Source organism: Equus asinus, chromosome 1, assembly GCF_041296235.1.
Source record: "Equus asinus isolate D_3611 breed Donkey chromosome 1, EquAss-T2T_v2, whole genome shotgun sequence".
In the NCBI taxonomy this organism is placed as follows: Eukaryota; Metazoa; Chordata; class Mammalia; order Perissodactyla; family Equidae; genus Equus; species Equus asinus.
Window position 1 is genome coordinate 112661145 of NC_091790.1, and position 23898 is coordinate 112685042.

The 23898-nt window shown below is 42.8% G+C and overlaps 1 protein-coding gene and 1 long non-coding RNA gene across 4 annotated transcripts in view; one reads left to right on the forward strand and one right to left on the reverse strand.

Annotated features, from left to right (window-relative positions):
• The window catches only part of LOC123285572 (uncharacterized), a 90669-nt gene extending 79269 nt beyond the window's left edge, over positions 1-11400 (reverse strand). The window contains exon 1 of the long non-coding RNA XR_011502252.1: positions 11265-11400. This is a non-coding gene — a long non-coding RNA (uncharacterized lncRNA). The remainder of the gene's footprint in view (positions 1-11264) is intronic.
• A 643-nt stretch (positions 11401-12043) lies between these two features.
• The window catches only part of PTPN12 (protein tyrosine phosphatase non-receptor type 12), an 88333-nt gene continuing 76478 nt past the window's right edge, over positions 12044-23898 (forward strand). For 2 of the 3 annotated variants that reach the window (XM_044769349.2, XM_044769350.2), the window contains exon 1: positions 12045-12256. In XM_044769349.2, the coding sequence (XP_044625284.2) occupies positions 12158-12256 (99 nt within the window). In that variant the 5' untranslated portion in view covers positions 12045-12157. Of the gene's footprint in view, positions 12257-23898 lie in introns of all 3 variants that reach the window. The other variant, XR_011502218.1, reaches the window with a different exon arrangement.

Here is a 23898-nt window from a genome sequence, read left to right on the forward strand (position 1 = left end):
TTTGATAATTTAGATCTTGCAATACATTAAGCTCAGTGTCATTTGAGAGTTTGTCATTTGAGAGTTTTTCAAGTGTAGAAATTCAGGAGATTATGCTGGCTTTGTTTTAAGACCAGAACCTACTAAGTTGAATCTTTTAAGGTCTGAGATTGCAGACAATTTCTTATGATTTGTTCTCTTAAAATTGGTGGATGGCTAATTGAGGGCCCTGGTTAGTTGACCCCAGGTACAGTAATATTATATTTTTAACATTCAAATCTTTCCCTTAAAAATGTCAGAAAAGTCGGGGCTGGCCCCGTGGCCGAGTGGTTAAGTTCGCGCGCTCTGCTGCAGGCAGCCCAGTGTTTTCGTTGGTTCGAATCCTGGGCGCGGACATGGCACTGCTCGTCAGACCACGCTGAGGCAGCATCCCACATGCCACAACTAGAAGAACCCACAACGAAGAATACACAACTATGTACCGGGGGGCTTTGGGGAGAAAAAGGAAAAAATAAAAAATCTTTAAAAAAAAAAAAATGTCAGAAAAGTATTTATGAACGAAATGATTTCTGAGGTTTGCTTCAAAATAATCCAGTAGGGAGAGGAAGTGGAAGGGATTGAGATGAAATAAGATTGGCCTTATGTTAATAATCGTCAAAGCCAAATGGTGCGTAATTCATTTGATGAACTGAAGGTGATTCATTTCACTATTCTCTTTACTTTTGTATAAATTTAAATTTTTCCATAACAAAAGTTAAAAAAACATCCAGGGCCTGATAATTCATTCAATGTTTGTTGAATAACTGCTGTGTGCCAGACTTTTCCTAGGAGCTTGGGAGAGATTTGTTAGCTCTGAGGGTAAGATCTCCACATTAAGGAGCTCACATCCTACACATATAAACAAAACATTAGAAAGCAATGTAAAGACTAGAATACTGTATTAAATATATCGAGTGCTATGTGAGCAAAGAAGAAGTGATTCATTCTGCCTGCTGAAATCACAGAAACTTCCCAGAGGACGGATGTTCAGATTGGGTTCTGAAGGTTAAATAGGCTTTTTCTGGGACAAAAAGGGGACAGGAAGCCTCCATAGAGACTGCAACATAACTCCAGAAAATGATCATATTAAGGCATTAAAAGAAACAGAAGACAGTGAAAGAAACAAAAGGTGTAAAAGAGTAAATAATATTTGTATTTTTACTGCGAGTACCTAAAACAGTACCTAACAATATACCAGGTGCTCAAAATTATTCCACTGAATAAATTTACTGTTTGAAAGAGAGAGGGAAGGAAAATAGCAGAGAGCAAAGTTTTATTTTATTTTACTTTTTGAGGTTCTTCTTCTTCTTCTTCTTTTTTTTTTTTTTTTTGGTGAGGAAGATTGGCCCTGAGCTAACACCTGTGGCCATCTTCCTCTATTTTGTACATAGGATGCCGCCATAGCACGGCTTGATGAGTGGTGTGTAGGTCCACACCCAGGATGTGAATCTGTGAACCCCAGGCCACCAAAGCGGAGCATTCAAACTTAACCACTATGCCACTGGGCCAGCCTGAGAGTACAGTTTTAAAACCCAAAGAAAGAGACAGCCTACCAAATGGGAAAAAATATTTTCAAATCATACATATATCCAGACTATATAAAGAACCTTTACAAGTCAACAACGAAAGACTAAGAACCCAACTAAAAAATAGGCAAAGGACTTGAATAGACAGTTCTCCAAAGAAGACATACAAATGGCCAACAAGCCTATGAAAAGATGCTCAACATTAGTCATTTGGAAAATGCAAATCAAAACCACAATGAGGTATCACCTCACTCCCACTAGGACAGCCAAAAATTTTACAAAGAAAAAAAATTTTTTTAAGGAAAATAACAAGTGTTGGCAAGGACATGGAGAAACTGGGACCCTTGTACATTGCTGGTGAGAATGTGAAATGGTGCAGCCACTGCGGTGAATGGTTTGGTGGTTCCTCAGAAAGTTGAACACAGAATTACCATATGACCTAGCGATATTGCTCTAAATGCATGGACATGCAGGTTTACAGCAGCACTACTCACAACAGCCAAAAGGTGGAAATAGCCCAAATGCCCATCAATAAATCAATAAACAAAATGTATATACACGCAATGGAATACTACTCAGCCTTAAAAAAGGAAGGAAAATCCTGTCACATGCTACAACATGGATGAACCTTGAAGACATCATGCTAAGTGGATTAAGCCAGTCACAAAAAAACAAATACTGCATGATTCCACTTACATCAGGTATCTAAAGTAATCAAATGCATAGAAACAGAAAGTAGAATGGCGGTTACCAGGAGCTGTGGGGAAGGGAAAAAGGGCAGTTGCTGAGTAATAGGTATAGATTTTCAGTTTTGCACGATGAAAAAGTTCTGGAGATCTGTTTCACAAAACTGTGAATAGAGTGGTCCCCCCTTATCCACGGTTTTGCTTTCTGCTGTTTTAGTTACCCACGGTCAACCACAGCCCAAAAATATAAATGGAAAATTCCAGAGAAAACAATTCATAAATTCAGAATTGTGCTTCTCCTGAGTAGCATGATGAAATCTCTTGCCATCCCACTCCATCTTGCCCAGGACATGACTCATCCCTTCGCCCAGTGTGTCCACGTATTTGCTACCCACCCATTAGACACTTAGTAGCCAACTCAGTTTTCGGATCAACTGTTGCGATATCGCATTGCTTGTGATCAAATAACCCTTATTTTACTTAATATTGGGCCCAAAGCACAAGAGTAGTAAGGTTGGCAATTCGAGTTTGCTAAAGAGAAGCCATAAAGTGCTTCCTTTAAGTAAAAAGGGGAAAGTTCTCGACTTACTAAGGAAGGAAAAAAAATCATATGCTGAGGTTGCTAAGATCTATGGTAAGGACAAATCTTCTATCAGTGAAACTGTGAAGAAGGAAAAAGAAATTCATTTTGCTGTCACGTCTCAAACATGCATGTATAGGAAAAAACATAGTCTAGAGGGCTTGGTACTATGTGAGGTTTCAGGCATCCACTGGGGGTCTTGGAATACATCCCTCATGGATAAGGGGATACTACTGTATACTTAACATTACTGACCTGTACATTTAAAAATGGCTAAGATTCTAACGTTTACATTACATGTTTTTTACCATAATTTTTTTTAAAAAGCAAGACACCACTCAACATAACATTGAACACTGGAACAAAACAATTCTAAATCCAAGATAATAGTTATTTCCAGGGATGGAGGGTAGGCAAGGATTACAAAGGCATCTCAATTCTATCCGTAATGTTTTGTTACTTAAAATCTGAGGCAAATATGGCAAAATATTAGGATTTGAAATAAACAACAAAAAATTGTGCTAAATGACAGCCACCAGACACAAGAGGTCACATATTGTATGATTCCATTTATATGAAATATCTGGAATAGGTAAATCCATAGAGATTGGTGGTTGCCGGGGTTGGGGGATGGTGGAGTGGGGAGGAAGTGCTTAACGGGTCCAGGGTTTCCTTTCGGGGTCATGAAGATGTTTCAGAACCAGATAGAGAAGGTAGTCGCACAACATTGTAAATGTACTAAATGACGCTAAATTGTTCACTTTAAAATGGTTAATTTTGTGATATGTCAATTTCACCTCAATTTAAAGATGAAACTAAGGGGAGAATTTCAAGAAGGAAGGGTATTTATTGAAAAGGGTCAAATGCTGCGGAAAAGTAGAGTAGGATGTAAACTAGGAGGTCACGAGATCTGGCAGGGAGGAGGTCCTTTCATGAGAAATGTGCCGCTAGACAGATAGTGGTGGGTCACAAGAGAAGGGCCTGGGTAGCAGCCTGTGGGAGCCTGAGCGTTTTAGAAGATAGAGGAGGCCGTGGCGAGGGAAAGACTGAAGATAGACAAAAGAGAGGAGATATTTGTACAGCAAGACTAGGAAGAGATACAATAGGATGGAGAAGGTCGACAGGGCGAGGAGTTACCCTTGGAAAGGATTAAGAATCCTCATACTGGAGAGAATCAAATAAGTACAGGGGTAAATCTGTGATCTCCAAATTTCACTTGGAAAGCGGAGAGACTGAGTGAGCTGAATCTTCGTAACTCCTACTGTCTCTAGGAACCAGGAGTGGGGTGGAGGGCTTGGAGGAGCCATGGGAGTTGACCAAGAATGAATAAAAGGGCTGCCCGGGCAGCTTCGAGGGCGTTAGTGGAAATCATAAATCTCCACCCCTCCCCGCCCCAAATCCACAATTAAAAAGTTTGACTGTTAAAATCATCGCATAGTTAATATTATGTGTCACAAATGGCTCATCAGAAATAAAACCACTGAAGAGTACCATCAGTATGACACGATACTGGATTTGTGACATATTAGGAATGTACTTAAAACAGTCCTCATGGAACATGCAACAGAAAGATCAGTCTGGGATAAGCAGAGACAGAGAACAAACTGGAATCTACTGAAGAAACATCAAATACCAAACATTGAACTAGGAAAAAGAAATGAAAGATCTCTAGGAGACATGACACTATTAAAGAAAGATATAAGCAAATATTTCACCAGAAAACTACAAAAAACTCGATGAGGAGGGAGTAGATAATAATTGCCTTTATAAATTACATAGCCTCATTTCTTTGAAAAAGAAGGAAATACATACCTTAAAGTTTAAAATAAACTATTTTTAAAGTTTACTTTTAGAAAGTAACTGGCAGAGTGTATTAAAAGGAAATTTAAAAATAATTTTAAAACCATGAATGCTTATTAGTTGAAAGCTAAGAAAAATAATAAATGCCTTTGAACAAATTTTCAACTACAGGATAAATATGAATAATACTACACAATGGGCATCTTGACATGTGATAATCACTGACGAGGCAAAGTAATCATCCAACGATTTCACCGCGCGAAACTTAAAACGCACGTAAGGTGCCTTGTGGAATTTTACAGGCATTAGAAGATATTTGCATAACGTTATGATGAGTCTTAGAAATGAAATTTCCCTCTATAGATTTTTTTCTTAAAGATTTTATTTTTCCTTTTTCTCCCCAAAGCCCCCCGGTACACAGCTGCATATTTTAGTTGTGGGCCTTCTAGATGAGGCATGTGGGATGCTGCCTCAACGTGGCCTGACAGGTGGTGCCATGTCCGCGCCCAGGATTCGAACCAGTGAAACCCTGGGCAGCTGAAGTAGAGCGCGCAAACTTAACCACTTGGCCACAGGGCTGGCCCCCATCCCTCTATAGATTTTAGTTTGGACTTGAATAGTTCCCTAACAACACCAATTATTTATGTTTACTATGGCTGAACAACTGAGAGGCTCAAAGAAATCTTAGCTTTATAATGGCCTACGCAGAAACATGAAATGCAAAGATTTTCACAGAATAGTGAATACAACAAAAAGGTAAAATCACATTGGTACTTTAAATACAACGTATTTATTTTTTTACTGCGGTAAAATATACCTGACATAAAATTTACCATTTTAGCCATTTTTAGGTATGCAGTTCAGTGACACTAAGTCCATTCACCTTATTGTGCAACCATCACCACTACCCACCGCCAGTACTTGTTCATCATCCCAAGCAATAAAGGTTACTTATTTATTTACTTATATTGTAAAAAACACATAACACAAAATTTACCCTCTGAATCAATTTTAAAGGTACAGTTTAGTGATGTTAACTTATTCACGTTGCTGTGAAACAGATCTCCAGAACTTTTCCATCTTGCCAACTGAAACTCCACACCCATCGCCTCAGCCCCTGGTAACCACTGTTCTACTTTAGGTTCCTATGAATTTGACTACTTCAGATACCTCATATAAATAGAATCACAATTTATTTTTAACCTAAAACATTAGCAGTCACTGAAGGAAAGGGATTTCTGTTTGTTTTGTTTGGGGTTTTTTTGCTGATAGTTGGGTATGACCCCAACCAACATACTGGATGGATTTCATACGGTGCAATCATATTTCACAGCCCTTGTTAACGGTCCATTCGTGAATACAGAAACTAAACATGATCATGCTGAAGGATCCTTAACTAAACGCTCAGATAGTACTTGACTTTGAAATTATTTATAAAACTTCAATTTTTCTTTGAATGTTAAATGAAACAGCACAAGAAATATGAGATAGAGAAGTCAGAGAAGACGGTGGATTTAATTACTGCATTCTCCTGCAGTAATTTATTATTACACCATTTAGCCTTTGTTGTGTAACTCTGCGGTTTTTATTGAGTGGGTTTTGGTTCCAGTTCTGCCATCTAGATGACCACGGACAAATCAATTAATTTCTCTCAGCTTAGGCATCATTATTCCCACTAGTATTCTAAGACATCTATCTATAAAGATGGAGATAATAATCCTGGGCCCACCTATTTTAGGGTAGAGTTATGAGAATAAACCGAGTGTATTATACGAGAAAGCTTTGAAATATTAGCTTTAGAAATATATGAAGTATTAAAGAAATTTCACTCTCTCCAAACTTCTCTCCATTTTTATATGCTTTTCTTCTAAAAACTGTATGATACTCTAGACTAAAAAGTTATGCTCTTTTTTTCCCCCAGTTCCTTACCTATTGGATTACATATTTCAACATTAAACTCGCAGATTAAAAAATGGTCAACAGCTTTTCTGCTGAGACTAGTTCTAGGAATGAGGGAGTAAGGGATGCCAGAAATAAACTAGAGAAGAATTTCCCTCCCTTCTTCCTTATGTACTTTCCCATAACTGCTCAGCTATGAGTCCTTCAGTCCTAGGCTAGAGAGAGGACTGAGGGAAGCAGAAGGAAATGACAGGTTATATCAGAAATGCTACTTTGGGAGAATCTCAGGAATGGTTTGAAACTTCATCTGTGGCTTCTCTTAAATCACACCAGGTATAAAGGTGGTGTGACTCAGTGGTTCACGCAGCAAGCTGGCAACTCAGGAGCTGTGGGTTCTGGGCGTGCACCTGATACTTGTTTTTTTAATAGATGAGCTGGTCACGTTCACTCCCGTGTTTTATTTAGTTTTCCATCTATTAATGAGGACAATGATACCAAATGACTTCCCAGAGTCGTTAAAAAAAATAGAACTCACAAAGAGCTATCAGGACATGAAAGCTGTAACAAAGGTAGCTTTTTTGAGAGAATAGATGTAAAAATACTTCAAAATATAGATATAAAGCATTATTATTACCTGAGCTAAGGAGGAAAGAGATACTGTGAATATGAACAGGTAGATAATCCTGAAACCTCTTTTAGATTCTTAGTTTTAACTCTCACTCAGACCTTCACAGAAGTCCTAAGAAGACAGGTTTTTGAAAACGGCATTTGGCTTTCTTCTCGCTCCTCACGCATTTATCTGGATGAAGGTGGCTAGTGAGGACGAAAAGAGCCTAAAGAAGAAGAGGCAGGAGGTAAGACAGCAAAAGGTCCAAAATCACTCATTCATTGTTTGTGTGACCAGTTCTTATTCCACGAGCAAGTGTAACGTGTAGCACGCTAATTCTGAAACACGCCTCTTAAACACAGCTCCAGGCGGCTTTCCTGGAAGACAAAACTGAAGCTGAGAGGGCTGAAGTGGCTCGCCCTGAGCAAGACATGGAGCGGGCTTCTGAACCTTCATCTCCCTCACTTCAGAGCCCATGCTCTTTACTAGTGCCCTATTCTGTTTCAGGAAAAGCCAAATTTATTTATGGAATAAATGTCAGCCGAAGCTGTCCTGGAAAATCAGGAGGAAGTCAAGCTGCTGCAGGAACTTTCCCCATGTCTCCCACGGCCACGTGGGTCACACCTCGACATCTCGGCATATCTCCGCATGCCCACTTAATGCCCCTTTCCCGACTACCCAGATTCTTTACACTTTCTCCTCTCTCACAAGGCTTCAGCCCGCCAAATCACTAATTCTACCCCATGGCATTCAGCTTCTGCTCCTCTGCTTAATGACTTCCTCTCTCTAGGTTTCTAAATTCGGATTCCTTATCAGTGAGAAGCCAGTGACTGGCCCACACCATGGTCCTACACCAGGCCACAGGTCGCTGGCCAGCCTACATGGATTAGGTTAGCTTGGGTCCAGTGCCCAAACCCTCAGCTGTGGCCCAGGATGGGCAGGGCAGTCAAGTTCCTAAAGAATTGTGGCACACATGCATAAGGAGAACAGATTAGTGGTTGCCAGAGGGGAAGGGGGTTGGCGGGTAGGCGAAAAAGGTAAAGGGGCACATATGTCTGGTGACGGATAAAAATTAGAGTATTGGTGGTGAGCACGCTGCAGTCTATACAGAAACCGATAAACACTAATGTACACCTGAAAGTTCACAATGTTATAAACCATTATGACCCCAATGAAATAACTCAAAAAAAAAAAAAAGAACTGTGGTGTAAGTAGGTGGGATTCAGCCTGTGCTATTTAAAAAATTTCCCAAACATGATCTGCTTCCTTTTTTCTTTATTTGCATGTTTCTATTAAAGAGATTGCCATTCTTCCTATCATCTAGACTAAAAGTCTAAAACACTTTTTTAATTAAATAGATTTAATTTTGTTGGAAAAGTAATGCACGCACATGGTAAAATATTCAGTATATAAAAAGGTATACACAAGGGGAGTTGTCTCCTTTCTACCAAAGATTCTTGAGGCCCTCCTAGAAGCGACCACAGCTAACAATTTTTGAAATATCCTTCAGAAAAACTGTTTGTATGTTCAAGCATTTTATCCACATTCCATTTTACATAAATGGAAGAATACCAAAAACACAACTTGTGCCAAGCTTTTCTCATTTACTAAGTAAATTGTGGGGCCTATTCTACATCAACACGTATAGATTTTTTTTTTCCTCTTTTAATGGCTTCATAGAACTTAATTGTATGTATGCGATTTTGTTTTTTAACTATGGCTCTTTGGATAGGCAGGTACATTGTTTCCACTCTTGCCATTACAGATGAGGCTGCAATAAGCATATATATTTGCACACAGCTATAAATATTATCTATAAATTTTTCAGTCAAAGCATGCACGGCATTTCCATTTTGATACATTTATGGCCAAACTGCTTTTAAAGATGTTATGCCAATTTCTCTCACCACCTGTGTATGAAAGTCCCCATTTGTCAGACCATGCACAGTCTTGTGTTCCGTCACACTTTCTGACCTCTTCCAGCCTGGACATTTCAGCCATTTTTTATTCTACCTTCTTTCTTGCCTACTAAGCCAGTTAGTCGCTAGTTCTGTGCGTTCCCTCAGTCTCTCTCACCTCGATCTGTGTCTTTGTAATACCAGTGCTACGATATTAGTTTCAGCTTTTGTTGCTTCATGTATTGGCTTCTAATATCTCTCATTCCATTCTCTCCCATTATTAATTCACAATTTATCCCACATTAATATTTTCCTAATTTTCATTAATTTTAATTCTAGACTGACAAATCTTTGATGGCTCCCTCTGCCAAGAGTAGCAGGTCCAAATCCTTAACCAGCCATTGGATGCTCTCCAGAGTTGGGTCCCAATCTACTTTAGAGCCTTCACACATGTACACGAGTTCCAACTTCTGCTTTGCCCTCTTCATGCTTTTTGTTCCATCCCTTCTCTTGCCTGGGAGCTCTTCTTCCTGTTCAAATCTAATTTCACTTATCCTTCAAGGTCCTCTGTGACCACCTCATGCTCACAACCCAGTTCACAATTGTCTCTTCTCAGAATTGTTAAACCGCTCGTTGTCTGTCTCACTCATTTGGCATTTATCAACTCAAAGTAACTAAGAGTTCATTGCTTTTCCTGTCTCCTGAGCTAAGCCATAAGCTTTAGAAGAAGGCTTCCCTAAAATTTTTGTATCACACACACACACACACACACACATAGCACAACCCCTCATACTTTGAGGTGCTCAAAAAATATCTGTAGATTGAAAACAAAACCTAATTAAAAAGAGAAAAGCACTGCTAAATTTTTCCAAAAGATTTGAAATCCATAAAGATACTTCACATTGGTTTTCTCTAACCTACATGAGACGCCAAAGGTAGCCGCTGAGAATTCAAAAAGCACTCAGGTGTTGCAAGAAAGAGAGAAGCTTGCGAATAAGAGAGAGAAAAAAATAAGACTGCAAAAACACTGGCCAAGATAGAGTTCAATAACTCAAAACAAGTAACACTTGCCACCAGACTGTCCCTAGACGGGTACACAACTTGTCTAGCATATAGTCTCTATCAATCACCGTCTGGTTTGTACATTCTTTTGACTTAGCAAAAGTAGAGGCACTCCTGGTCATCTGGCCATTTCTTTACTAACGGTCTAACTTCTCTCCTAATTCTGTAGGAAGAGGAGTACCGAGAGAGAGCTATATTGGTAGGTGATCAAGCCCAGATCCTGACCTTTTTTCACACCCAGTGAAACCGAGTCTCAGTATCAGATTAAAGTAAAATACTCCAGACCCTCGTTTCAAATAAAGCTTACCTTAAAAATTAAACTATTGTTCTAAGTGAATTTTTAAAATACAGAAAACTGTATCTTTTTACATGCACATACATGTGTCTAGATGCACAGGAAGAGATTTGGAAGGGCACATATTTCTGAGGAGATGAGTGCATGGCTACGTACTAGTATGACTTTAAAGAGAAATATTTTCCTTTAAAACAAAGAGGAAACAAATTGTATTTTGTTACCCACACCTATTTTCTTTAAGAGTTTTATCATTGTATTCCATGGTGCTTGTAAAAGTTCATCTGGGAATAGGGGGCCTACCACTGATATTTCCTATTTTATCAAATTCTCTGACCAATCTGATCTGTAAAAAAATGTTGTTTGTGAGTGTAAGTGACCAAAATAAGACCACGGATCAAATCTTTTACTTCTGTCACATTAGCACAAGTTTACGTTCCTTAGCGAGAGGCGATATGGTGTTGTAGTGAAAGAAAAAGAATTTGGGTTTTGGTTTGGCTCTGCTAATATGCTGGGAGACCTTGGGCAGATCTCTTTGTAAAATGGTGAATGAGACTAGCACGGATGTTCTGATTACTAGAAGATGTGCAAGATGTGTAGTGATTTATGAAATCCATTCTATAGAGAAAAGTCTATTATTCAGTTCGAAATCTAAAGGCAAGAAGGCAAATTCCCTTAAATTCCGCAAATACCGAGCCGCCACCATATGCGTGGTATGTATTAGGACGCACTCTCAATCTCTGGCGCTCACTCACTGGGTTTAGACGGATTTGCAAAAAACAAAAGTCCTTTTACTCAAGCAGAGTTCCATTTCTCTCGGCCGCAGCCACTCCCAGGAGTGCCAGGGTCTAACTGGTGTCAACCTTCCGCAAGCCATCAGGAAGATGAAGACATACCTGCTGCGAACGTGGAGACAACACGACTACAGTTCCCAGCATGCCTCTCTTCCCCCCACTGCCCAGTCCCGCCCCCGCTCCTGGACTCCTGCCGGCCTCAGTCTCCTGGCCTCCTGGGACTTGTAGTCCCAGCGCGCCGCTGCGCTGGCGGTGGCGCGGGAGCACTCTGGAAAGACGCCTTTCCCACGAATGGGCGGCGAGACTTCGCATTCCAGCTAAAACCCTCCTCCTCTGCCCAGAGTCCGCCCTGCTCAGAGTCGAAGCCCCCTCCCAGCGCGGCTCAGCGCTCCAAGCTTCCCGGGCGCGCCCACGCCCCGGAAGTGGAGCCGAGTCGTCCCGCCCACAGCCGAAGGCCCTCGCAGCCATTGGTCGGCGGGCCGCGGCCGGGGGGCGGGGCCTGGGGCGGGGCGGGGCGGCGCGGCTCGGCGCGGGGCCGCGCGTGCGGGCGGCGGCGGGGGCGCGCCCATGGGGAGCGGCGGCCGCGGCGGCTAGCGGAGGGGGGGCGGGGAGGAGGAACCGGGAAGGGGGCAGGGCGAGCGGAGAGCCGGGTTCCTGAGGCGGTGGCGGCGTCTCCGCCGGAGGAGGAGGAGGCGGAGGCGGAGGCGGAGGCGGCGGCGGCGGAGGAGGAGGAGGGCGGGGAAGAGGATGGAGCCGGCGGGGGGCTGGGGTCGGCACTAGCCGCAGGGCTCGCCTGGCGCGGTGGGAGCGCGGCGTCGGGCGCCGGGCCGGGCCGCGGCGGGCGCGGGGGAGGAGGAGCGGCGGGTCGGCGGGGCAGGCGGGGGCCGGGCCGGGCCGGGAGCGAGCTGGGGCGGACGCCGCGGGCTCTGCGCCGTGCGGGCGGGCGGCGGCGGCGGCGCGCGGGGCCGCGGCCGCGGGCGGGGGGCCGCGGGAGGATGGAGCAAGTGGAGATCCTGAGGAAATTCATCCAGAGGGTCCAGGCCATGAAGAGTCCGGACCACAACGGGGAGGACAACTTCGCCCGCGACTTCATGGTGAGTGCTCGCCTGCTGGCCCGCCGGCGCTTTGTGTGCGGCCGCGGGGAGGGGCGGGGGCGCGGGGCTCCGGAGCTGCGGGGGGCGCCGCCGCCTCGGCCTCCTCGCCGCCCGCGCTCGCGGCCCCTCGGCGGCGCCCGGGGCGCAGGGGGAGCGGCCGCCGGGCCGGGCCGAGCCCGCAGCCGCAGCCGCCAGCGCCCCCCTATTGTCTGCCGGGCCGGGGCTCGGCTGCTGCCCCCCGCCTCCGTACAGCCTGCCCCTCCGGGGGGTCGGGGCGGGAGGCGCCCGGGCGGCGAGGTGGGCATCGGCGGGGGGCGGCGGGAGGGACCCACGCCCCCCCGCCCTGGCTTGGCGCTGGGGCTCGCGCGCGCCTGGGAGTGGGGTGTCCGTGAGCAGTCTGGTGGTCTGCCTCCTTCCCGCGTCCCCTCGTCCGGTGTCGTGTCCCCGGAGGCTCGGCGCTGAGATGGTGTAGGGGTCAGCGCGCCTGCAGGGCGAGGGGCTGCGGGCGAGGGTGTGCGCAGAGGGGTCATCCCCGAGGCAGCTCCTCCGGCTCCCGGGGCTCCTGCGGAGGGCGGAGGGGATGTGACTATCACTTCCTATCCGGGGTGGGGGTGGGGAACTTGGGAACAATAGTCCTGGTGGGGCGGAGGCGACGGGCCGGCCGCAGCCCCGGGCTGGGAGATAACCTTCGCAGCCCCCCCGCCCCCCTTTCCGCCCTCGGCCGGTGCAGGCGGGCTGGAGAGGAGGGTAAAAGTCCTGATCGTGAAATTGCTCTCGATACATCCCCCCGAGGGGGTCAGGTCCGAAGGCGTGGGACCAGAAGTCGACTTCCTACGTGCCCCCCCCCCCCTTTATTTTTCTGCTGGACAATGTTCCCTTTCGGGTTGTTTCCCGGCTTAGGAGGCGGTGGTTGCGGCGGCTGCTCCTACGGATGTTGCGCAAGACTGGGGCGTTGGAAACCCTGGAGGTCTGGGGAATGGAAAAGGAAGTGGGACTTTGGGAAGTGGTTGCTTCTTAGCCTTGGCGGGGTTTGGGGATGGGAAATCAGCGAGGGAAGATTGTGCTCCTGGGCAAGCTGCGCCGCCAGGAATAATCACTTAGCTCCGAAATTCTTGATTGTGAAAAGGATACACAGTTAATGTCCGTGAAAAATGAATGAGCGGCACACATTGGCTCGTTTTTGTTTCCAAGTGCAGTTTGTTTACAAGGTACAGGTGAAATAACTCTTAGTGCTCCAGTTCTTTTTCACATTTTAAAGAGACTAAGATGTAGTCAAGCTTTAGCGTTAAAATTGTTAACAGCTTATAAAGTAGATCCTTGACCTTCCAGTATTGATTAATACTACTATCCAGTAGTGTTGAGCTTTGTGGTTCCCGCCTCCCAGAGCAATAATAGAGGATAGGAGTAAGGTTTTGTGAGTATCTTTTGAAAACGGAAAAATATAGGTTAAATAATCTGTGCCTTATTTCCAGCGTTTTCTCTTGCTATTTAGCCTATGTATTTTTGAAAAATTACTTTTTGATCTCAGAGGGGTAAAGAAAAGAGAGGACGTTTTCCCATCTTACTGTTGAGAATTTTGATTGTGTTGGTATCTTTTGAATGATGTCACTTAGAAGAATTGCATGGAGTCCCCTTTTTACTGCTCTCTAGCAAAAGTAGAAGAAAATAGTTAGAATATTTGAAACACGTCTTATACGGTTTTCTTTTGGTTATAGAAGGAGAGGTGATGTGGTCCCTGGCCACTTCTCGTTTGCATGCTAGTCATCTTGTTATCCCTGGTCATATCCTGTCAGGAAAGAGCATTGTTGGGTGATGCAGGCCATCAGGACAGGTGCCCAGTCTTTGAACTTCTGTACTGGGAAAGTAGCCTTAGGGTTCATGCTTTCGGGGTGAGTCAGGGATTCCTCTTGGAGATTTCATTTCTCAAGGACTAAATGAGTTTCCTTTTTCTCCTGTAATACCTAGAGATAGCTAGGTGATTCTGCATTCGAGATTTGATGACTAAAGCTGTTCTTTTATAGTGCTTGCTTTTTTATTCCGTGACTTGATAAGCAGTAGCTATAATTAAGGCTGCTAGGTGGTGCTGCTTTTTCCCTTGACTGGAAAGCTGCGGGAAACGATGTCCCCTCTGCCGTGGAAAGAGAATAGATCAGCTGATAGATTCTGACTTCTGTTATTTTTTTTAAATTCTGATGTGGATTAAAACATGCATTTTTAAATTTTAGCATTTTAGAACTGAGCCTTAGAGATAAACTAGCTATTAGGACCCTATTCAATTATAAAGTAATAACATTATTTTAAATGTATAAATTATAGAGGAATAATTGATCATGCCTTACCTTTAGGAAAGTGGAGTGGGCATCTCCACTGCTCTTTCCGTTATTCTGTCCAGCCTTTCTATAGTCTCATCACCCAAAGGCCTTCTCCGTTAGTGTTTTAATGCTTCTCTGTGACCATATGTACTACGCATACCATTTTATATTCTTGGGCGTTTTTTCAATTTAATGTTTTAATAAGTTTTTCATTTGTAAAATAATTTTAAGTGACTGTAATATTTCACCTGTGACTATTTTATAGCTTAACCATTTCCTTATGTTTGAATGTTCAGGACACTTATTTTCTGCTGCTGTGTATCTTAATTCTGTAATAAACATTTATGCATAAAACTTCTTTATTTTTGATTATTGTGTAAGATATCTTCCACTAGTGGAAGTGCTGGGTAAAAGCATACAAACACTTAATCTATGTTTGCAGGTAACTTGTTGAAGAAGTTGTGTCAGTTTATAAAACTGTCAGTAATGTGTGTGTTCCTATAATAATTACCTTGATCTTCAATAATTTGGTGGTGGAAAAATGATATCTTCTTTTAATTTGAATCTCTTGATGACTAGTGAAGGTAAAATTTTTCCACCTGTCATTAACTGTTCTGTGAGTTGTCTGTTCTTGGGCTTAGCCTGTGGTGCCCCCCATCCTCTCAAAGGGGAGCAAACTAAGGTATCGAGATGGTGTGTGCTATGGCGCTGACATGATTACTTACGTGGTGAAGGTTAATCAGCTAATTTGAGGCCGATCCAGAACTTGATCTCAACTTTTCATCTTCTTTACAAGATGGCAGGCAGTGATCATGACGAGCGAATTCCCAAGGTAGGGTGGTGCAGATTCGTGTGTGACAGACCTGGGTTTTACTCCCATCTCTGCTGTTGGCTAGCTGTCTGACCTTGAGCAGGCCACTTAAAAGAAAATGAGATGATTGAGTTCTCTCATCTTTAAAAGAAGGAAAATGCACCTGCTTCCCGGGCCTGAAATATGGGACTAATATTTAGGGTCATCATCTAACAAATTATTGTGCTAAGGTTTTTATATTCTCATATGGCTAATTAATATAGTCAGTTCCAGATAACTAGAGATAGAAGGAAAGGCACCTAGGCTTTTTGTTTTCTTCGGCTTTTTAGAGCTATATCATGTCTAATTAAAGTGTTGAAACAAGATGTAGATTTATTCTGATCAGGCTAACGTTTATCTAATGTGCATTACACACTTGTATATAAAAAAATGATAGGGGCTGGCCCCGTGGCCGAGTGGTTAAGTTCGCGCGCTCCACTGCAGGCGGCCCAGTGTTTCGTTGGTTCGAATCCTGGGCGCGGACATGGCACTGCTCATCAAACCACGCTGAGGCAGCGTCCCACATGCCACAACTAGAAGGACCCACAATGAAGAATATACAACTATGTACTGGGGGGCTTTGGGGAGAAAAAGGAAAAAAAAAAATGATAAAAGATGGCACTTAAGCTATGAGAACATATGGCAGTTTCAGATTAAAAACCGGTTCTCTCTCTACTTAGGAAGGTGAAAACAAAAATTTAGTAAGTGGACTCAGTGGAGTATTTAAAAAACAGGGCGCAGCAGAGGTGTGAATTATACTACTTTTTTGTGAAACACTGGGAGAAGAGGATTTATGGACATTTTTCTAACTCTAAACTGGGTTATAATAGCAAGGCATCCTCTGTCAAAATGGTATTTAATATAACTGATATTTTAAATTAATTTGAACTTAATTTATCAGTCAAAGGTAACCACAGAACTACCGTAGAAGTTATGCGTTTCTGGTGATTTATGATATAAAACCATCTGTTCTATGAATAGTAACCCTGACAGAACTGCTCAAGACCACCAGTTTGCTTGCTTTGTTATGATTAAATAATTGTTACATTGTTTTTATTTTACTACAGTAATGTTAGTGACTTTATAATTATTTCAAGTAGAAAGGAAATTAGTATTTTTCATTCGTACTGTATGCTAAGCACTGTGCCATATACTTTACACTCTGTCTTATTTAACATATCAGCAGTTTATGAGGCAGCCATCACCTGTATCTTACAGATGAGGAAAAACGCTCTGAGAAGCCAAGTATCTTACCTGACTTCAAAACCTCTTCTTTTTATCCTGTTTCTCCAGGATGCATCTGAGGTCCCAGAGGTGGCTGGGACCAGGCTAGTGGTGGAAGGCACATCACCACGCAAAAGGATGGAGGTTTTAAACCACAACCAGAAGGACCTACAACTAGATTATACAATGATGTGCTGGGGGCTTTGGGGAGAAGAAGAAGAAAGATTGGCAACAGATGTTAGCTCAGGTGCCAAGCTTTAACAACAACGACGACAAAAGTTATTGAGGACCCCAGAGAGCTTTTGTTTATTTTAAAACAAATATTTTTAAAAAATTAATTCACTTTAAAATAATGATAATAAGGCCATTCCATATTAATTTTTATGCTATATTTTATGACAAATAATTATTATTCAAAACAAAGAAATAGTAAGAAGAATTATTTTTAAGCTTTTGCAAATTTCTTTAATGTCTGGCTTAATAGAAGAGAGCGGGATTCTCTATCCACTGCATTCGTACTGCTGCAGTGACACATTTCACATGGTACTATGTGTCACATACCTTCTAGAAAACTCCACCGTACACTCTAAGAGAATGAAAGTGAAAAAAGATTATCATACTAAGGTCCGTGCATTCTCTTACTTGCAGATGAGGAAACATAGTATTATTAGGAAAAGAGTTTTGACCTCATAGACTCTGAAATGGTCTGGCAGTGGGCCATCCCTGGACCATACTTTGAGAACCAGTGAGGTACTGCATGGTAAAAGCTGAAGGTAATGATGAGAAAGTTAGATAAGGGTCAGATTGTGAAGGTTCTTGCATCTATGCTATATATATATATATTATTTTCTTTGGTGAGGGAGATTATCCCCAAGCTAACATCCATTGCCAGTCTTTCTCTCTCTCTTTTTTTTACTTGAGGAAGATTAGTCCTGAGCTAACACCCATGCCAGTCTTCCTCTATTTTGTATGTGGGATGCCTCCACAGCATGGCTGATGAGTGGAGCAGGTTCATGCCCAAGATGTGAACCCCTGCCACCGAGACAGAGCATGGGGAGCTTTAACCACTTGGCCACAGGGCTGGCCCCATCTATGCTGTATTTAATTCTATAGGTCAGTAATGGTAATTTTAAACAGTTCTGCACTACAACTGTGAGTCACAGGGAAAGTGGACAGGTATTAAGAAAACAGACCTGCTAGCTAAACACTGCAGCAGTGTCTCCCCACCTACGCCACCCTCACCCCAGCCTGTGTTACTGTGAGTCTTGTCATATCATTCAGCTGGGTTCTGGTGGAAACGCTGAGAATCACTGCTGTGGGGCTCTGGAGAGCCACTGACAGGTAAGCAGTCACTGGACAGTTTGCGTTGTAGAAAGTTGGTTCTGATGGCAGTGTGAAGGCTGGATTAGCAGCTGAAGCTGTTGAAATGCAGGAAGATACAAGGACCTGACTAAACTAAGACGGGAATAGAGAGTATATAAAGGATCTAAGAACGATTTCCCATCGTTAGATTGTGGAGGGCGTCTCATTGCTTCACTGGATGTGGGTAGTAAAGGAGAAAGGAGTATTGTTGTATGACTTCAAGGTTTCTAGCTTGGTATCCTGTCACCCAAGTTAGAAGGTACCATTTGGTGGGGTAAGGAGGAAGGGAGGAGAAACAGCAGAGGGGACCAAGCAGAAGATGGTGGGAGGAAATTTCAAGGGAGAAGGGAAGGAGTTTAGTTTTCAACCTGTTAAAACTGAGGTGCCTCTGAGACATCTACTAGAAATGTAGAGCTCAAGAGAGCTGACGGGATGGAGTTAAAGATTTGGGAGTCATCATACAAGCATGCAGCCAGCCCTGGTGGTCTAGTGGTTAAGCTTCTGAGCTCTCATCGCCGAGGCCTGGGTTCATTTCCCCTTTCCCAGTCAGGGAACCACACCGCCTGCCTATCATTTGTCATAGTATGGAGGCTGCATGGTGCTGTGATGATGAAAGCTGTGCCACTGGTATTTCAAATACCAGCAGGGTCACCCGTGATGGACAGGTTTCAGTGGAGCTTCCAGACTAGACAGGCTAGGAAGAAGGACCTGGCCACTCACCTCTGAAAAAACTGCAGGAGAGCATTGTCTATAGAGCTCCAGAAGACCAGGGGAGAGGATGGTGTAAAAAGACTGGGCAGGGTTCTGCTCTGCTGTACTCGGGGTTGCTGGGACTTGATGGCATTAAGGACAAATAGAAGCGTGTAAAAGGTAGTTGAAAGCGTGGGAGTGAATGAGCTTATTACTCAGACAGGCATATAGACTGACCAGCTTTAGCTTGAAAAGCATCAGCATTTAAAGAGCAACCCAAAAGTAAGCGCTGGTGATTCTTCCTGAGAAGGTGTGGTCCAAGAGGAGCGAAGGGAAACCAGAGAATGTCAGAAAAGCCTGGGAGAGTTTCAAGAAAGTGGTTACCATAGTCAGAAATTCTGGGAGGACCGGTAAGGTGAGGTTGAGAAAGTACCCATTCTGTTTGCCAAGTAGGAGTGATTTGGTGACTAGAAAAAGCAGTTTGAGGTTGGGGTATGGGAAGAAGCCAGATTATAGTGGGTTGAGGAGAAAGTAGGTGAAGTGCGTATAAATTCCTTCCATTTACTTTAACATTCGGAAAGTAGATCGCAGAAGCTAAAGGAAGACGCAGATTGAAGGGATGCTCCCCTCCCACCCTCTGCTTTTTTAAAAAAAAAGATAAGATAGAGACAGCATTTTCCATATATTTCTTATTTATGTGTACATCTTTTGTGAAATGATTGCTGTTTAAAGATAGTTTTAAAAGACATAACAAAAACTTGTCTTTTGGTTAAATAAGATCTCTAAAGTTTTTGATTTAAATTTGGATTTGAAATGTTAGAAAACGGGAGAGGAGGAAAGACTGAAAGCCTGGCAAGGTCTTATGTGCACAGACTAGATGTGTGTAAAAATTTTCTTTGTTAAACTGTTGAATATTGTGGCTTTTAGGTGTTTTAAAAAGTAATATCAGCTTTATTGAGATGTAATTCGCCTAAGATAAAATTCATTCATTTACCCTGTACAATTGAATAGTTTTTAGTATTTTCACAAATTTGTGCAACCATTCCCACAATCAATTTTTATTACCCCAAAAAGAAACCCCATACCCATTAATACAGTCGTTTCCCACCCCCCTGCCCTAAGCAACCGCTGATCTACCTTCTGTCTCCATAGATTTGCCTATTCTGGACGTGATCTATAAATGGAATCATGCACTGTGTGGTGTTTTGTGACGGACTTCTTTGACTTAGCATAGTGTTTGCAAGGTTGATGCATGTTGTAGCATAGATCGGAGTACTTCGTTCCTTTTTATGACTAAATAATAGGGTGTCATATGGATAATACCACATTTTGTTTATGCATTCATCTGTTGACTGCCATTTGCGTTTCCGCTTTTTGGAATATTTTGTATTATACAATAATACATTAAATATAATAGAAGATTTGGTGTTATTTTACGAATAACGTTCCTGTGAATGTTTGTGTATAAGTTTTTGTTAGGATGTGTGTTTTCCATTATATTGGGTATATACCGAGGAGTAGAATTACTGGGCTATGTGGTAACTCTATGTCTTAACATTTTGAGGAACTGCCAGACTGTCATCCAAAAGTTGCTGCACATTTTACATTCCCACCAATTTCTCTACACCCTCACCAATGCTTGTTACTGTCTGTCTTTTTGATTATAGCCATCCTAGTGGGTGTGACGTGATATCTTGTGATGGGCCTGTAGGGTTGTTTTGTTGTTGGTGGTGGGTTTTTTTGAGGAAGTTTGGCACCTGAGTTAACATCTGCCACCAGTCCTCTTTTTGCTGAGGAAGACTGGCCCTGAGCTAACATCCGTGCCCATCTTCCTCTACTTTATATGTGGGACGCCTCCACAGCATGACCTGATAAGCATTGCGTATGTCCACACCCAGGATCTGAACCGGCAAACCCCAGGCCACGGAAGTAGAGCCCACGAACTTAACCACTGCGCCTCCAGCCGTCCTGGCTTGTTGGTTTTAAAATAAATCTCAGTAGGGGCCAGCCCAGTGGCGCAGCAGTTAAGTTCGCACGTTCCACTTCTCGGGGGCTCGGGGTTCGCAGGTTTGGATCCCAGGTGTGGACATGGTACCTCTTGGCACGCCATGCTGTGGTAGGCGTCCCACATAGAAAGTAGAGGAAGATGGGCATGGATGTTAGCTCAGGGCCAGCCTTCCTCAGCAAAAAGAGGAGGACTGGTAGTAGCTCAGGGCTGATCTTCCTCAATGAATAAATAAATAAATAAATAAAATATCTCACTAAGTTTATGTAGATGGTGCTGTATGTCAACGTGTCTTTCAAAGCTAGAGTGATGGAAAGTGTTTTCAGTCCTTGCATTTGAGCTAATCTCAGTGCTTTCCCAGTACCACTGGTTTAGTTAAGATTTTCTTACCTATCCTTTGATGGGCGTCCAGTCAAACAGGTTTATATTTTACTTAGCTTCACCAGTGGAAGTGAACTTCTAAGTAACTCTCCAGACATGGCTCACTAAGACAGCACACTAAAAATTTACCTCAAGTGTTAGTTCTCAAGCATGTTTTACTGTATTTACTTGTATAATATCGTTACCTTTCTTCCCTTCAGTATTTGACATTTAGTTTGGAATAGGTTTTTGAAAGGTTGAAACTGGAAGTAAGACAGTAACGTTTAGATTAACATTTTTTTGTTCGTATGTTAAACACTTGTGTTTCTGTAGCACTCAGTTTGTTAGATTCATAAACATTTGCATTTCTGACCTCCCCAGACTGAAAGCATCCAAGGCTGGAGCCTGGGACCCCATTATCTCTGTCTCCACGTTACCCAGTACACTACCTGGCAGTAATAGGCGTCAGTGGCTGTTATGTGAGAGAAATTGCAGGCGAGCTTGATGCTGTAGGACAGAGATTTATTTCTCAGGTGGTTTCTTCCAATGATCCGAGAGGCTTGTCTCAGACCAGGTTGAGAACGACTCCTCCTGTGCACACAGGTGTGCTTACACAACTGTGGTTGTATTTTCATATTCAATGAAAAACAAAATACAGGGTAAAGTACTGGACTGAATTCAATAAAACTTTTAAATAAGTGTGAGTTTATTATAATATCTTCTACATAAAAGAAAAATAGTACAGTACATATATGTCCCTGGACACTGGTTGGTGTGCATAAGGATTCAGGGAGCCCCTTAAATAACTACTATGTGTCCCCCACCCCACGAATCATACTTTGGGGACATTATCTGAGAATATTAATTTTAGTAAGTTATTCACTTTTTTAACTTTTGATTTAAGATTTCATCAATAAAATCCAGATATCATGTCACTGACATCTCTTAAAAAATAGGGGTATCTTGTAGGTTGTGGGTGTTTTGGGATTGACTACAGCGATAGCTGTTGTCCTCTTCTTGCCTCTAGTTCCTTGCCTCATCCAAGCCGTTCCACATGATACTCAGTTTCCTAAAATACCGCTTTCAAGTGTTGGCATCTGTGGGATAATGGGCAGCATACTGGTGGTAAAATCAGGACATGCAGATTTGACTCCCAGCGTTGCTTCTTAGTTCTGTGTTTTCTTTCATACGTTTATATAAGACCATATTGGAAACATGGTCTCAATTTTATTATCAAAATGTAAATTCAAGAAAAGACCTCAAGGCTCCCTTTAATGGCCGCTGAAATTATTGCAAATTCAAATGTCTAGGCCAGTTCAGAGCATCAGATCCAAGTTCTGCTTTTTTTTCAAACTGAAATTGTATGCCTGTCTTCCTAATTTCCCTTTCTTCTATCCCCTAATTTTGTAACTTTTGCCCCATTGAGAATCACAAGCCAATCTGGTAAAGTCTGTACTTAGCCTGGCATTCCAGAGCCGCCTTGTTTTTGTCTGAGGAAGATTCACCCTGAGCTAGCATCTGTGCCAGTCTTGCTCTGTTTTGTTTGTGGGTCACCACCACAGCATGGCTGACAAGTGGTGTGGGCCTGTGCCCAGGATCCAAACCTGTGAACCCCAGGCCACTGAAGCGAAGTGCGCTGAACTTAACCACTAAGCCACGGAGCCTGCCCCTCCAGAGCCTTCTTATCATAGTCTCGACACATTACCTTTCCAGCGTTAAAGTCCTGTCCTCTGCAGGACGGATCCTCTCTTCCCCCTGGAATAAGCTTTTTCTTTCTTGTCCTTGAACACACCCACGGAGTGAATGAAATCTTGCTGTTGTGCTGTTGAACATGCTCCTTCCCTTTCTTAGAAGACGTTCCTATTTTATACACCAGTACTTTGAAGATCAGAACACTAAAAAGTTAGAATGACTTTACCGTGTTCACTCAGAACTCAGAAGCAAAAATGTAATTAAGTCTCACTTTCTGGCATCAGTATTTTAACCCAGTTTGTCTTAAAGCACTCATTCTCCATTGTAAAATTTGATTTTTAATCCCATGGGCAAAAACCCTTCCGTTAGATTTGAGTTGAAGACTTGATAAGGCAAGTCCAGTGAGACGCAGTTGTTCCAAATCACTAGTCTCTTCCAAATAGGAGTTGACCTCCTCCCAGCATTTCGTATTTCCTGTAATATTTAAACTTTTTAGATTTATGCAATCAAGCCTTGACAAGTATCTCTTTCCCTCTGAAATCACACAAAAATCTCGTTTATATTTGCACAATATTATAGTGTCCTTGAACTGGCTTATGGCAGATATAAGTAGTTGCTGCCTAAAAGTTTTTCCTAGAATACGGAATATGGATCATGTTAATCTCAGAAGCTTTGGGATGTATGCTAATATCTACATTTCCTGTAAGAACTTTGTTTTAGATGTAAGCTGCATTTGAAAAGCCATTTGACAATGTTTGAGTATCTACGCAGGCAGGCTCTGAAGGAAGGCAGAAATGTGTCCATGTCATCTTTCCCTAGTTCCAAAATATCAAAAGATATTCATTGTGTGCCCACTATGCCCCAGGCACTGTGTTTAGAATTGGCCACCAAACGTACGACAAGCGATTCTCTCAAGAAGTTTACTGAGTGTGAACAGACTTGTGAGAAGCAAAAGGGACTTTTCCTGGGGCCAGTGGGCAGGCTTCAGGGAGTCTAAACCCTTTTCAAATTATCCAGGGTATTTTGCGTGTAAGCCCATTTGGGGCAGGGGTTGGGGATGTGAAGAAGCTTCCTAGCTCTTAGATTTTCAAGGGGCTTGGGTTCCAAAAACCTCCTCCCTCTGGACTAGCGGAAAGAGAAGGAGCTT